This window comes from Echiichthys vipera (genome assembly GCF_963691815.1).
Source record: "Echiichthys vipera genome assembly, chromosome: 4".
Classification (NCBI taxonomy): Eukaryota; Metazoa; Chordata; class Actinopteri; order Perciformes; family Trachinidae; genus Echiichthys; species Echiichthys vipera.
Window position 1 is genome coordinate 29,522,949 of NC_139829.1, and position 15,805 is coordinate 29,538,753.

At 41.5% G+C, this 15,805-nt stretch overlaps 2 protein-coding genes across 2 annotated transcripts; one reads left to right on the forward strand and one right to left on the reverse strand.

The window, feature by feature from the left end:
* Nucleotides 1-1,509: 1,509 nt before the first annotated feature.
* On the reverse strand, nt 1,510-6,506 carry ranbp1 (RAN binding protein 1). Its single transcript, XM_083913164.1, has 6 exons — nt 6,415-6,506; nt 4,408-4,541; nt 4,094-4,251; nt 2,607-2,735; nt 2,327-2,395; nt 1,510-1,798 (listed from the first exon to the last, which is right to left on the reverse strand). Exons 1-6 carry the CDS (start codon nt 6,427-6,429, stop codon nt 1,653-1,655), a joined length of 651 nt encoding a protein of 216 aa, XP_083769290.1. The 5' UTR covers nt 6,430-6,506; the 3' UTR covers nt 1,510-1,652.
* A 1,813-nt stretch (nt 6,507-8,319) lies between these two features.
* Nucleotides 8,320-15,514, forward strand: trmt2a (tRNA methyltransferase 2 homolog A). Its single transcript, XM_083913071.1, has 12 exons — nt 8,320-8,403; nt 9,562-10,185; nt 11,373-11,481; nt 11,636-11,817; nt 11,903-12,017; nt 12,446-12,561; nt 12,654-12,765; nt 12,950-13,072; nt 13,283-13,358; nt 14,284-14,400; nt 14,486-14,582; nt 14,732-15,514. The coding sequence occupies exons 2-12, from the start codon at nt 9,563-9,565 to the stop codon at nt 14,883-14,885; spliced, it is 1,824 nt and encodes a 607-aa protein (XP_083769197.1). The 5' UTR covers nt 8,320-8,403; nt 9,562; the 3' UTR covers nt 14,886-15,514.
* The last annotated feature ends 291 nt before the right edge of the window (nt 15,515-15,805 follow it).

The following is a 15,805-nucleotide window of genomic DNA, read 5'->3' on the forward strand; positions in this document are numbered from 1 at the left end:
GTGGCCCGGGAAAGGAAAGTTTGGGGTCCCCTGCTAAAGCTGTTGCCCCCGCGACCCGACCCCGGATAAGTGGTTGAAGAGGAGATGAGATAATCTTGTTTCTACTTGTGGCACAATGGAGAAAAAAGAATGATCAGAAAGCTCCTAAAAAAAACAATGTTTGAATTCCTACTTCCTACATTAAGCCATTTTATTTTCCATTTCCATCTTTAACAAACTGATAATAGCGATCACTGTAAGGATTTTAATCTTTTCTAATTTCACATTAAAAAAACAGCACAAATTGTTTATTTTTTGCCCTGAAAATGTTTGTCAATGGTGATTTTTAGGTGGTTGCTCCCCAAATATTTGCTACACTGCCTAAAACCCTCAAACACTTTGTTGCTGTATATAGAGCTTTTTCATTTTTAACAATTTTCAATCGTGGGCCGCTGTGGCGTGGCCTTTCAGCCCCTGTATATGGGGGTGCTTGCTCCAACTACGGGGCCACCAGACACCCCAAAACAGTTTCATCTATTTTAACACGAGTTAACCCAAAACACAAGTGATTGTTATATGAATGCAGATGTGGTCTTTGACAGCTTTTATTCGAAGGTGGAGGAAACATTTCAAATCATTTGAGTGCAAATGAAAAGCAACATCTCATCCATATACATGTATTTACAGATGCACTGGCACTTAGATGTACTTCAGAGGCAAGGTTAAGAACTCAATTAGTGGAAAGAAAAGGAGGGTGTTGAGCACACAGATCAGATAGGGCACACTCTGTTACATATACTCTACATGCTTAAAGTCTGGGAATGTTATGATCTACAGAACGCGTCTATTTCCTGGTGAGCGACTTAAGTCGGAGCACAGCTGCACCAAACACCGATGAACCGTTGACTTTGGACTTAATGGGTTTCAGATAATTAAAACAAAAAAAAGAATAAAATGAAGGAAAAAAATGCTTATCTAAGTGCATCTGATCTCCTGTCAGTCAGCCATCCGTGGATCCTGCAATCTACAGCACCCACACCTGATGCCCCTCAACTGTCTGGAGTGGATTCCTCTTCTAGTCAGTTCCCAACAGAACTAATGAAAGGAGGAACCGAGAAATGACTACTTCTACAAGGCATCTACTGAGAAGTCTTCCCCTTACTTGCAGTTTCTAACAGTGGGAGCATGGACAGGGTAAGAGGGTCCACTGAGATACATCGTGAGATTTATTATGTATAATGCACCTCCATAATGCCTGGTCCCAGACCCTGTGCTGCTAACGAGCAGGCTACATTATCCTCTCCCCCTACAAAAAAAAAACTCTGCTTCAGAATAACAAAACAAAAAAATACCCCAATGTGGGAATGATCACCATCACAATCCTCTTCTCATAGTTTGTCAAATGTAACATTGAACTGTAGATGACAGGGATGGAGAGCGTGGCAATCCACGGTGCAAAGAAAGAAAGAGGTGGGCTTCTTTTTTTCATTAATTCACTATCTTGTACCCCCCCCACCCCACCCCAGTGGCATCAAGGACTTGTGATCTTGAGGCAAAACAGATAATAAAAAAACCAACTAATAATATGCAAGTGTCCAAATTCAGTTCATTTAGAGTCTATTGTAGAAAAAAAGAGGAAAAACTGATAGATTGAAGATCGGCAAAGCAAGTTCTCAATTCTTCTCCTCGGCCTTCACTTCCTTTTTCTCATCTTCTTTCTTCTCAGACTCCTTTTCTGCCTCTTTTTCTTCTGATGCCTTGTCTTTTACGGAGAGCTCCTCCAGCTTCTCTGCCACTTTGTTTGCGCTATCAGTGTTGCCTGTGATAAAACAGTGACATTTGCGATCAACTTAAACGTTGTGAACATTTGAACACAACATAGCTGCAGGTCTTCAGCTTGACTTTTGGAAAACAGTCCTGCCATTTCACAGAGCAGCTCAACTCACTGTCTTTAGAATATTACACCGCTTCACACCGCCATAGGTGGGCCATGTGACCATATTAGAAAACAGTTTTAACCTGTGATAGATCTGAACTGAAATGTAGCAGAACATACAGACACCAGCCTTTTTTCAAAAGCCAGTAAAGTGTTACATTCTGCATGTTCATGTAGCAGACAGAAAAAGTTCGAGGCTGGAGTGAACAGCAAAGAACAGAGTGAGTCTGCAAACTCAAAGCTTGAAGACGTATTGTTACCGGCCTCAGTAGTGGAGTAGAGCCACGTAAAACTCACAGCAAACTACTTTGCTTCACTGAAATATCCAATTTGAAAAAACAAACCTATTTCATCTTACACGCATCTCATCCAACTTTGAAATTTTTGCAATATGTCATAAGTTTTATGTACCTGTTCCCTCTAGAGATTTTTTGACCTCCTCCTTGCACTCATCAAACTTCCCCTTGAACTTCTGAGCATCTGTAAACAGAACAAAAAGTTAGTGTTTATCCATATCAACATGCTGTTATATGAAGGCCAGTGAGGTTGCTTAATCATGCTACATAGAAAAACCTGTGAGAAAATAGCAGCTGGGAGTTTGTTGCAGATGATGGGCTTCTCACAGCAGTATGAAAACACTGGTCTGGGCACCTCTCAAGTGTGATACTGAACTGGACATATAAATACTTACTTTCTGCATTTAAAAAGCGTATTGCTAAGAGTTCAGGTTTGGGGCTTTCGTCAGCATAATCTGCTAGTGTGTTCCACACCCATGCCCTGTCACTGCCGGCGTTGGGCTTCAGCTCCATGGCAGGCACAACTGTAAAAGAGGGGAATATGGTTAACACATGGAGACAGATCTAATCTTACACACTGTAGCAGGTCCTATTCAGTGGTTGCACATCTATAAGCTGGACTGTTTTAATTAGTCTGGTGCAGTTTCCGTCCTTACCAGAACCCCATGTTCATGATTCAAACAATTTGCAAAGAATAAAAGCACTTCAAAGGCACATTAACCAAACATACCCAGACTCTGGAAACCTTTATCTTCCCACCTGGGGATCGTTTCATTTAAAAATATGAAGAGATTTTGGGTTTTCATGAGTGATCGCATATGAAACCTTAAGTTGAAAGTCAAATGTTTTTCAATGAGTATAGTCGAATTCAAGGACAGTCCCATTCATATTCTGCATCAGGATTAATCTCGTCAAAGGTAGACTTATCGTGAGCTATGGCTTGAGAAACGATGGTTTATGCTCCTGTAGAAGGAGGTGCAAGAGGAGCTGTAAACGTGCGCACAAAAAAAAACCTTGAGTATTGTCGTTTACCAATAGAGTAAATTTGAAATGAGGACTACTCGAGGAATCAATAACTCATGCCCATCCCTGCTGTACGGGGATTTTCTGAAACATCAATAGAGTAAATCATTTCTGGAACCAGAGCTGTTTAAAAAAATGGGCAGTTCTCATTGAGCTGTATTTGTTCGGGGAAAAAAATATTCAGTATAAATCCCATTCCTGTACAAAGTGAACATAACCATTATAGTTTAGGATGTCAAAGATAACTTCTCCATCGGTGGGAACATGAAAATAGATGAATAAATACCAGTTCAAGCTGCAGTGTGACAGCAAGACTTCCTCCCCAGTTCCCTCCCTGCAGTACAATGCTTACAACTAATACCACAGACCTGTTTGTGCAGATGCACGGAAACGTTTAAATATCCACATACATCAGAAAACGTACAAGGCTTTGTAAAGAAAAGAAGCCAAGTACATTATGCTCACCCTTCAGCATGGACAGGTATGCTTTAAATACCTTTGTGCATTCACTACATTTTACTATATCATATATCAGTACTGCAGTTTGACATACTTTGACATATCTGCTTTTAGAAATAGCAATTTGATTTCACATTTAACTGATTTATAGCACATTTAAAATCAAACCAAAGTGCTGTACAGTAATAAAATATACTGTGTAAGATTTAAGACATAAGTGATACATAATTACATCCCAAGCAAATGATAGTCAAATATAAGTATATATAGAATAAAAGTATGTTTTTAGTAACCATTTGTATTTAGTCATCAGTTAATAATAGTTTGTTCTGTCTTTGTAATTGAATTTGGTGTTGCAATATAAAATAGCAAATACAGTAAATGTGTCATTTTGACTCACTGTTATGATTGGCACAAATCTTCAAGGTTCTGTCTCTCCTCATCAGGAGGCGGATCGAGCCCTTCTCTTTGTGTTTCAGCAGCTTGACGTCACCGGTTCCTCTCTCCTTCCACTCTGGTGGGTCGTTCTCAGAGGCAAAACGATATAGTTTAGCCCGCCTGGAAGCACAGGGATATACTGGCTTACCAAACAATCAATTCAATTTGATTTATAATGCCAACTCATGACAAAAGTTCAATCAGTAAAATGTATATTAGATCACAACACTTGTGACATGTATCCTGCTAGTGAAAAAGACTATTAAAACAACTTACATTTTAAAGAGTTCCTCCTCATCCTCTTCTAATGTTTTCACATCTTGCTCAGGAAGGGACACGATGGGCTCAAAGTGAGGATCATGATTGGTGTCCTCTGAATTCTCTGCAGTGGGTTCATGCTCTTCCGGGTCCTAAAAAGAAAAGCGATGGATGAGTTAACCCCAAAACAAATTTAAAAAAACCCCACTTATCTGTCAGACAAAGTTGAAAGTACTGAGAAATGTGGTATAGGTCTGTGTGACTCTTTAAAACGCGCTGGTACAAAGTCACTTGTCACAATTGACCAATGGGCCATGAATGAGTCAATGGAGGGATTTAAGAGCTCATTGGTTAAGTATAGCTTTTGTATGGGACCTGGGAACGCCTTTAGTAAATCGCTATTGCTGAGCCAAGCGTCTTTAATTCTATTTAGGGTTGAATGTCCTCACTTTTAATGAACATACTATTAAATGCACAGCTGCCAATATGACATAGAAGATACACTACTCTTACAAAAGTCAGAGGATAATGATATCTATGAAAATGTGCAGAAGTTTATGACAAAGTGTGTAAAGAAAAATATGCGAATAACTGACGTCAGGAAGAAGTTCGGTATAGTTAAGTGGATACGAAACTGAGCAGACCGGGGGACTTTTCTTTCTTCGGGGTGGGAACCCTCACTTACGGAACAGTAAGTCCTGAGCAAATGTCACTTTATATCATCACTTTATTTAGTTATAGTGTAACTTAGTTCAGTAAGAAATGTTTCTACACTTAACACTATCACTCCTTATCACTTATTTAGTTTGTACTTATTTCAATATGCTGCTAAACTGCACGGTGCGAATTGTTGTATATTGTATAAACCTACATTTAACCACAATGTCTGTTGCACTGTCACATTCAGTTAATTGTTTGATTTATTTATGTTAGCTTTATTTTTTATTTGATTTATATTAGCTTATTGTTACTCTGATCCTGTCCCATCTTTATATTGAAACTTTTGCACAATAATTTCCCTCGGGATGAATAAAGCTTCGTGAATCTTGAATACTTCGACCCCTTTATGCTCACAAGCCTGACTCGTTAGCGGTTAGCTGCATCCCGCGGAAGTCGTGATACTTAGCTGCACAACTGCTAAAACGACCGTGCAATAACGATAAAATCAATTTAACGTCAATAAAAACGTCACCGGCTTGAATGATCATGTGGCTGTAATAAACGTTTCGCTTTATCGCAGTTGAATTTCATCACAACAATGTGGGGGAAAAAATCTTCAACTTTGAGACAACTCATTGTGAAGCTAACGTGAGTTAACGAGGCCTTTCCCGAGCAGGCTAGCCCCGAGCTACCGTGTTTTCACACCCCGGTACGTGTCGTCAACGGGTATCAGTTAATTAGACAGACATTAAGTTGGCATGGTGTCGATGCTCACTGGCACGTCCACCCAGTGAAACGTCGTTACTGCTAGCAACCTGATTATACGCAGTAACGGCGGTTGAAGCTAACGGTAGCCAACTGGTGTTAGCAACTGTTATGCTTGGCAGACAAAGACGAGGAACACAGCTAACCTCGTTGTCTCTGACCGGGTGGTTAAATGAGGAAATGTCGCAGTTGAAACACGATATTTTACAGTTAGGTTCATGTGTTAGGAGTGTTGTCCACACCGCCTTCCTGAGCAGCTAACGGTTAGTGTCTGAGGCTATTGCTAACATGCTGGCTAGCTTCACAGTACTTTAAGCACATCAACGTTAACCGTAAATAAATGCGCAAGTGTTTAAAATCTAACCGTGGCCATTCTTGTTGTCTGTCAAAACGCGCTGAACTCTCATTACACCCCACGGCCTTTAAATGTACCATTTAGCTTTTGTAGCCTAGCGAAAGCCATCATTGTCGGTGTTACTGGCTCGTAGCTTCCTTTACAAACTTTCACGAATTACGACACGTAAAACACCGCGTTTGCAACTCAATTCAGATGTCAATGCAAAGATAATGCATTAGATGACCTGGATTGCGTGACCTCACCTTCGGGTCTGCCATATTAATGTAGATGTTTGTAGATTTTGGAAGTAGTTAGGTAGATTCAAAACCCCGACTGGCCGCCGTTTCCCCTCGGCTACACTCACTTCCTGCCTCAGCTTTCGCGCGCCGAATTTCCTACGTCTGCCCGCGCCCACATCGTGACAGCGCGCGCACCTCCTCTCTGGGACTGCCCAATGCTCTTTCTATCCTCATACACTTTCTATTAATTGATTATTAATTATAAAAAAATATATACTTTTACGGTATCAACTGCAAAATGATTTTAGAGTTTAACCCTGCTGTTTTCCTAGTAGTCAATTTGACCAGTCAATGTTTAAAATCTCTAAATACATGGTTGACGTCATGTTTTTGCTTCATATTATTATTTAATATTATAAATATATATTATATAAATACAAAATATGAATTACTTACTTAATAAACACAAAAAAATATCCCACAATCCAGTTTTAGGTCAGTCGGAAAAATATCTAATTTTTCCCCGCATACTTTTTAAGTGACGTCATAGACCTTTTTAATGGAATTCCATTGCTAGGCAACAAGTCAACATCCTCTGCTAATAACGATAAAGCTATCAAAACTATAAATCTGTCAATCTCCCAATTTAATATGTTTAATTCAATTTTCATTGCTCGTGTCCCCTGGTGTATCTTACTTTTTTCTCTTTTTCTTTTTTGAAGTACAAAATATAACATGCCATCAAATACATTCATTTGTACACTTTTAACTTGTTTATTTTATGTTAATAAAATGTTCAAAATATTTCCAAAACACATTAGTACACACGTGTGATAAAACAGGTGAAATATTGTTCCCATACTGGATAAATCACAGTTATAACCAATGTTAAGTTTAAATCTCTGTAGCACTTCTTTGGCAAGGTGTATTCGTCTTCTCCTTCAATTCAATTCAATTTTATTTATAGAGCCAAATCATAACAAAAGTTATCTCAGGACACTTTACAGAGTAGGTAAAGACCACACTCTATGACTTAGTTATGATTTACACAGACCCAACAATTCCCCCGTAGAGTACGATGGCAACGAAACGTCAGACAGACCCAGCTCTGTGGAGTACGGACATCTGTCTGCACCGGTTGGGGAGAAAGAAAAGGAGAGAGAAAGAGAGAAAGACAGACAGATGGACAGAGAGAGACACACTTCCAGCAACTATAATAATATCTATAGTAATGTGAATATGACTTATATGTTATGACATTTAATACAGCAGAATAGTAGAAACAAGCACAGCTAAGGTGATAGATTATAATAGCAGCAGGAAGCGTCATGCAGGACCACGGCAGCAGGCACCACCACCATCAGCAGAGACCTGAGAGACGACAAAGCACAAACAACTCCGGGGAAGAAGTTGAATTAGTAACATGCTGACATGATGAGACATGAATGATACAGACAGAGAGGAGAGAAGCTCAGAGGATCTGGAAAAGTATTATCCCCGGCAGACTAGGCTTATAGCAGCATCATTAAGCAGAACAACATCATTTAAAGAATAACAACATAGCTAAGGGATTGTCCTTCTTCTTTTACCTTATTATAAATACAATATTTTCTAAGGATAGTGCAGCCCTTTGTGGCAAAGAGTTTGGTGTGAACACATGTGTTTGTTAGTGCATGATATAGTCTATATCTACACACACACACACACACACACACACACACAAATATACACACACACACACACACACACACACACACACATATATATACACACACACACACACACACACACACACATATACACACACACACACACACACACACACACACACACACATATATACACACACACACACACACACACACCCACACCCACGGGCTCGAGCACCGAAAAAACGACGACTACCCCTTTAAATCGACTGGGTTCAGAGTTCACTGCTGCACGTGGTTGAATCAACATGGCGGCGCCCTGTTGGTTTTAGTGAGAGGTGGAAGAGAAAGTAAACATAAGAAGGTAAGGTACATAAAAACACGTTGTGTAGGCATCCATTCAATGTCGTTCTTTCTGGTATTTAGCAGGACAGTCACTCGTGACGGTTTGATATTTAAATAGAAAATGGCGGCTGGTTATCAGTGCATGTGTATTTCAGATTTCAGCCACAATTAGACAAGGGGAGGTGTTTCAGTATGGGGCCATACAGCCATAACTTAAGTCCATACAAGCTATTATGTTTAGTATTTACATAAACGCCGTTGTAAACTTTAAAAGTTCCCTTTTTTAATTGTCCCCGTTGCATTTAGAGTCTGAAATTAAAACTAAAACCTGAAAAATGACTGTTTCCACACCAAACTTGACATTTGACACCACTCTGTTCGGCTATCAAGACATTTAACTGTAAAACAGTTAAAAGATAAACAAACTAGTGTCTGGAAACATTGACAAAGGTGTAAAAAATGTAAAAATATAGATAGATGGATAGATAGATAACTTAATTATCTTGATAACTTAATTTATTACATACAATCAGAAATACAAATATAAACTAAAATAAAAGTACAGTATTGCAAATTTAAAACACTATATTACAACAAACTATGTGGATTTCAGGTGCAAGATGAAGAGAGAAAGGTGCATTTTTAATAACAGTGGTAGATTTCAGTAATAAGTCACTTAAATGATGTGAGTTTATTCACTGAGTGTTGCTGTGAGGCGTTGTAGAGTCTGATGGCAGCAGGTAGGAAGGATTTCCTGTGCTGTTGAGGTTGAATGAGCCTGTAGCTGAAGCTTCTCTTAAGCTCGTCCAGGGTTTCGTGGAGGGGATGACAGACATTGTCCATGATCACCAGCAGTTTTGCCAGCATCCTGTGCTCTACCGCCTTCTCCAGGGTGCAAGCTTAGAGCCAACAACAGACCCTGCCTTCTTTATGAGTTTGTTTCGTCTGTTTGTGTCTTTTGCTTTGATGCCCGCACCCCAGGACACCACAGCGAAGAAATAAAATGAGTATCTAACTAAGCCTGTCAATGTTCTCATTTGTCCAGGTCTTATCCCCAAAGCAGTTTCAGTCAAAAGCAACTGGACTTAGTTATTTGTCCAACCAAGTCCAGTTGCTTTTGACTGAAATTGCTTTTGGGGAGTATCTAGCTCATATCTGATTTTTCATTTGCAAGCAGGATGGCAGATGTTAGTGGCAGCTCAGTGACTGACACGCAAAAGGATGAGGAGGAGAAGACCGACGACCTCCCCCAGGACACCAACAAGGATGATGTGAAGTCTGACGTCAAAGCTAAAGGTGAGGAGGAGGCAGCCTCGGACCCCAGCATGTACCGCTACATCAAAGAGGACCTCTTCACGTCTGAGATCTACAAAGTGGAGATCAGGAATCTGCCCAAGTTCACCGGCTTCAATGACCTGAAGAAGTTCCTGGCCAAACACAGCGTCAACCCGCACAAAATCAAGCTGTTCGGCAAACAGACCTTTGCGTTCGTTACGTTTAAGAATGAGGAGGAGCGCGACAAGGCCATGAAGATGGTCCATGGCATGCAGTGGAAGGGCCAGGTGCTGAGCGTCAGGCTGGCCAAACCCAAAGCAGACCCCATCCAGAGGAAGAGGAAGCAGGAGGAGGGCGAGGGAGCAGGGGGGCAGCCCCCGTCAAAGCGAGCAGAGGGGGATGAGGAAGAGGAGCCGCTCAGTGTTCAGATCGCCAACGTGGTGACTCCTCTGTGGAACGTGCCCTATGAGGAGCAGCTGAAGAGGAAGGAGCAGGAGGTGGTGGGGGTCCTGCAGAGGCTAGCCAAGTGAGTGGTGTCATTTACATCCATCCATACACATGGTGTGGGTCCATGACATCTGTTGCAGGTGTCGTACAGTATCGACACTAGATCTTAATAAAATATATGCCATTGAAGGCCAATAGCACGTTTGTGGAAGCTCCTCTTAACATAATTTTCTTCTCATTGTGGAAAACACTTAAATAGTATTTAGACTATAACGCTAAATCCCTCCACCTACTGCAGGGGCGTCAAACTCAGGCCCGTGAGCCAAATTTGGCCCGTGGTGTGATTATATTTGGCCCCGCAAGATCATATCAAGGTTCTTTGAGAGCTGCTGCGCAAGTATAAAGCATATACACCGCTACCTTTCTGTTAACAATCATGAGCATCCATGCTACCAGTCTCTGCAGACAAACTTAATCCACCCCTCCCCACAAATGCCCAAACGAAAGATGGAAAACAGGAGAAGATTATCTGTTTATGAAAGTAAAGACCTGTTTGTCTCGTCTGCAGAGCCACCATGGCTGTAACAAAAGAATAAAACAGAAGAAACACCACGACAAGTACAAGAACCTGCACTGAAAAGGTTCAACATTACACATCTGGAGAGATTTTTTTAGTAAATATTGAGTTTGGCCCTGAACTTTGTCCCAGTTTTTTAAATTTGACCCACTGTGAATTGGAGTTTGACACCCCTGACCTACTGTAAAAGGTTATTGTTTCAGGCATTTTGTCTTATGCATATTTCACAGAATGACATTTTGTGATTAAAAATATATATTAATGTAATATTAGGGCTGGATGATACGACCAAAATCTTTAATAATAATAATAATAATAAAATCTAGTTCATTTCATATTTCTGACAATATCACCATATAGCATCTTTTCTGATTGATAAATAATATTCTATATGAAATAACCACATGGTAAAGCCTATTTTTGTATTCCCCTGTGTGAATTAAGTATTTGGCAAATGAAAATTACCGAGCAACTTCTCATTTAATTAAGAACTTTAGTGCAAAGTGAACTTAACCCGCGAGGCTCAGAACGTGAAGCGTCGTCCATGATGTAAATGTTGCTGTCACGCTGTTCGGCTGCTGTTTTTTTCCCACATCGCGACAGAAACGATGTGGAAAAAAAAGATTGTTTTGACGATAAACACCCTCACATTGCCAGGCCCTAATCAAGGCGACGCTTCTCTTTTTCAGAGAGATTGGCAGCACCAACAAAGCCATGCTGCCTTGGCTCTTTGCTCAGAAAGGGAAATACAACAAAATGTGTTGTTCTCTGGAAGCCATCCAACCGTCTCCTACACAGGTATATCTACACATACTCACATACACATATATCATGCTTTCATAAATGCATAAGACTGTATGAGAGTCTTATTACAGACAGGGGGCATTGTTTTAGACCTTGTAATGCAGTAGTGTCTTATCCTCTCCATGTTTCTCTACCTGTGTCGTGGCAGACGGAGTACAGAAACAAGTGCGAGTTCCTCATTTCAGTGGGCGCAGATGGTGAGGATAAGACCATCGGTTTCCGCCTGGGAAAATATAAAGGCGGCTCCTGTGCTGTGGTGGGGCCGGCCGAGACGCGCCATGTCTCAGCCGAGGCCAAGAGAGTGGTCAGCGAGTTCCAGAAGTTCATCAGGTATTATTATAGGTCACCTTTTATCGCAAACAAAGTATTTCTTTTTAGTGTTTCTGACATTTAATCTTGCATATCGTGCATGTAGGACAACACCGTACTCTGTGTACAGTCCTGAAACGTATGAAGGACACTGGAAGCAGCTGACTGTCAGGACTACGAGGACCAAACAAGCCATGGCTGTAGTGTTCTTCAACCCACAGGTGAGCACATGTTCTGTTTACAAGCTCCTGTTTCTGATAATAGAATCACAGTTAGATTTCTCCTTTTTTGATGTATTTTAATTTCCATCCATCCAAAAAATGGCAAAAAAAAAAGAGCCGATCCCAGCTGACATCGGGCGTGAGGCGGGGTACACCCTGGACAGGACGCCAGTGTTTCACAGGGCACATAGAGACAAACCGAGACAGACAACCATTCACACTCACATTCACAGTGTGAACTATCACATGCATTAGAACCTATCACATGCATGTCTTTGAACTGTGGGAGGAAACCGGAGAACCTGTAGAAAACCCACGCAGACACGGGGAGAATATGCAAACTCCACACAGAAAGGCCCGGGATTTGTACCAGGAACCCTCTTGCTGTGAGGCGACAGTGCATTTAACCTCGTTTAATGATTTCCTAGAAACTTGAAGAAGAGGAAGTGAATGCATTAAAGAGCTCCATGAAGGAGTACTTCACAGAAGGACCGGGGAAAGACAGCGGCGTGACCTCTCTTTACTTTGTCAGAGAGGGTCAAAGGTAAGAACATCTCCTGACGCCGCAAGAGTCAAGATGGCTAAGTGGATTGACGGTATCAGAAACATGCAGGATAAATGATTTTGGCTTCTCAGGACCTCTCCTAACCTGGAGGACTTGCCCTGTGAACTGGTGGCTGGAGAGGGCAGCATTCATGAGGAACTCCTGGGTTTAAAGTTCAGAGTGTCTCCTCATTCCTTCTTCCAGGTGAGAAAGAGCCACCTCAGAGATTTAGAAGTACTTCGTGTGTGCTTTTGCAGTTGTGTATTGTATTTTACTAAACACAAATGCATGATGGTTCCGGCGGTGGTTTTTGTCCTATTGACACCGCTGTAAAACCTCTAGACACAAACGTGTGTGTGTGTGTGTGTGTGTGTGTGTTACCTGGCAGGTGAATACAGGAGCTGCAGAGGTGCTATACTCTGCTGTGGGGGAGTGGGCCCAGCTGGATCAGGACAGCACAGTATTGGACGTGTGCTGTGGGACAGGAACCATCGGCATCTCTCTGGCTAAGGTAGTGGACCAGTTTGCACATACCTTTTTTGTTATTTAAGATTTCTAGAAGATTTTGAAATGGTGTGAAGAATAGAACCGATGTCAGGGTTGGTACAATTATATATAACTATACAATAAAACATTTTCGCAAACAAAACCCTTTTGAAATGTTATATTTCGCTGGTCTGAAAGTTGATGTTTTGACATTTTTGTTGACTTTCGTCTCCAGCGAGTAAAGAAAGTGATTGGGATCGAACTGTGCCAGGAAGCTGTGGAGGATGCCAAAGTTAACGCAAAGCTCAATGGTAAGAGGCCAGATAACCTTAAGCTACCACCACTGACTTATATATATAAATAAATATGTAGTGAGAATATTCATAAATGTAGGATGGTTCACATAGACAGAGTTAAAGGTAATAAATGATCATCCTAGTTACTTTCACAATAAAGTTCTTTCTTATCTGATCTAATTTTGTACTTTTTGTGTGACCCTTTTTTCCAAAACTTACGGTAGAAATTGCATGAATTCAGCCTTTCCCCATAAATGTTGTTTGTATAGAGCATAAACATTGTGATAATAGAACTCATAAAAGTGGTACTGATAAGTTAGATCTGTTTAAGTTGGTAACGGTGGATCCTCTGATTTAGTTTGACTAGCAAAAAGAGAGCTGAGCCGGAAGGCAAAGCTCTCGATCTACCGGTCAATACTGTTCCTACCCTCACCTGTGGTCATGAAAGCTGGGTCATGACCAAAAGAACGAGGTCGCGGGTACAAGCGGCTGAATGGGTTTTCTCAGGAGGGGGGCTGGAGTCTCCCTTAGAGAGAGGGGGAGAAGTTCAGCCATCCGTGAGGAACTCGGAGTAGAGCCGCTGCTCCTTAGCGTTGAAAGGAGCCAGTTGAGGTGGTTCAGCATCATCTAGTAAGGATGAACCCTGGGCACCTCCCTAGGGAGGTGTTCCAGGCACGTCCAGCTGGGAGGAGGCCTCGAGGAAGACCCAGGACCAGGTGGAGTGATTAGATCTCCACACTGGCCTGGGAACGCCTCGGGATCCCCCAGTTAGAGCTGGTTAATGTGGCCCTGGAAAGGGAAGTTTAGGGTCCCCTGCTAGAGCTGCTGCCCCTGCGACCCAACCCCGGGTAAGCGGATGAAGATGAGATGGCAGTGTGATCAACTGCAAGAGCACTATCTGCTTTTTTTTTTAAATCAGTTTTTCATTTCGTATTTGAAGGTCTGACCAATGTTGAGTTTCACTGTGGAAAAGCGGAAGACGTGTTCCCCAACATCCTCAACGCTCTCGTGTCGCCCAACGTCACAGCCATCGTGGATCCACCGAGGGCAGGCCTGCGTGAGTAAAACAAGCCAAAACGTGGAAATGAATTTCACCCACTTCAGGTGTCGTCACAAATCGGACGTTTGTCTTAATGCAACAGATTCCAAGGTGATACTCGCCATCAGGAGGGCAGAGCACCTGAAGAGGCTGGTTTACGTGGCATGTAACGCCAAGGCAGCCATGAACAACTTCATCGAGTGAGTCATTACACGTTTTAATTTGGCCTTTTTTTTTTTTTTAAGCAGCAGTGAGGATGAAATCTGAAAGAAAACCCTGGACTTATATCTCTACTTTAAATAAGTTATATTTGGTGGTGAATCTCATGTTGGAACTTTCTGTCTTCTAGTCTGTGCAGAGCGCCGTCCAACAGAGTCCACGGGGCCCCGTTCCGTCCGGTGCGGGCCATGGCCGTGGATCTGTTCCCTCAGACCATGCACGTTGAGATGCTCCTGCTGCTGGAGAGAGTGGACTACGACTCCCAGCAGACCAGCAAGCCATAAGGAAGAGAGAGGGTCTTACCTTTTTAGCTCCAATAGCACAGGCCTTCCATTCTACATTGTAAACACACGCAGCATTTGTTCCCCTCTGTTGTTTTAAGTTATCTGCCACGCCTTAGTCTTAACTTTAAAGGTTCAGTTCAGCCAAATAATTTACTATTCGAGTCTTATTTCATAATGCAACATCGCTGGTCATTTTCAAAATCCCTACATGTTATACCTATGGTCTAAGATGGTCCAAAAATATTGGTAAACATGAGCAACTCTTTCCCAAATCCAAAAACTAGTGTGCTTAAACTCTAATTTGATATAAAGTCTGAACGACTCTGCAGTCAATGAATTTAGAAAGATGTCAGTGATGACGCTGAGATCATCAGGGGAATGTTCTGTTTCACAACTGACAACACAATAGAATAAAGATCATTTGGGTCTAGAAAAGAAAAGAAAAATCCTCCCATTTCATTCATTGTCTACAGAGCAGCTCCAGGCTTTATAATTGATGACCATACGTTTGAGACTTCTCTGGTTTCTGGCGTTGAGAGTGAGCAGCTCGTGTTCACACATATTGTTTAAACTTTCCCAGGCCATGGGAATAACATTAGGTCTTCACTAAGGTGGCGATCTCCTTTCATTTGTGCTTCAAATAAACTGAACACTTTAATACAGTATGCTTTGGACTGTTTTTTTCCTAACTGAGCTTTATCGGCTGTCCCTGTTGTGCCTCTTTGAGTTTAATAAAGTATGTTCACTTAACAGTAGTTACTTTTATGAGTTAGTGGTTCAAAGCCACAAAGCCATCTTGATATTAGTTTTAGTCTTTGGTTTCTTAAAATGGATACCTTATTCACCTCTTAAGTGGGCGCTACGGAGTAAATGCGTAGCTCAACCCTATTAAAGTGCCACCTGTAGTTTATCTTCCTCCC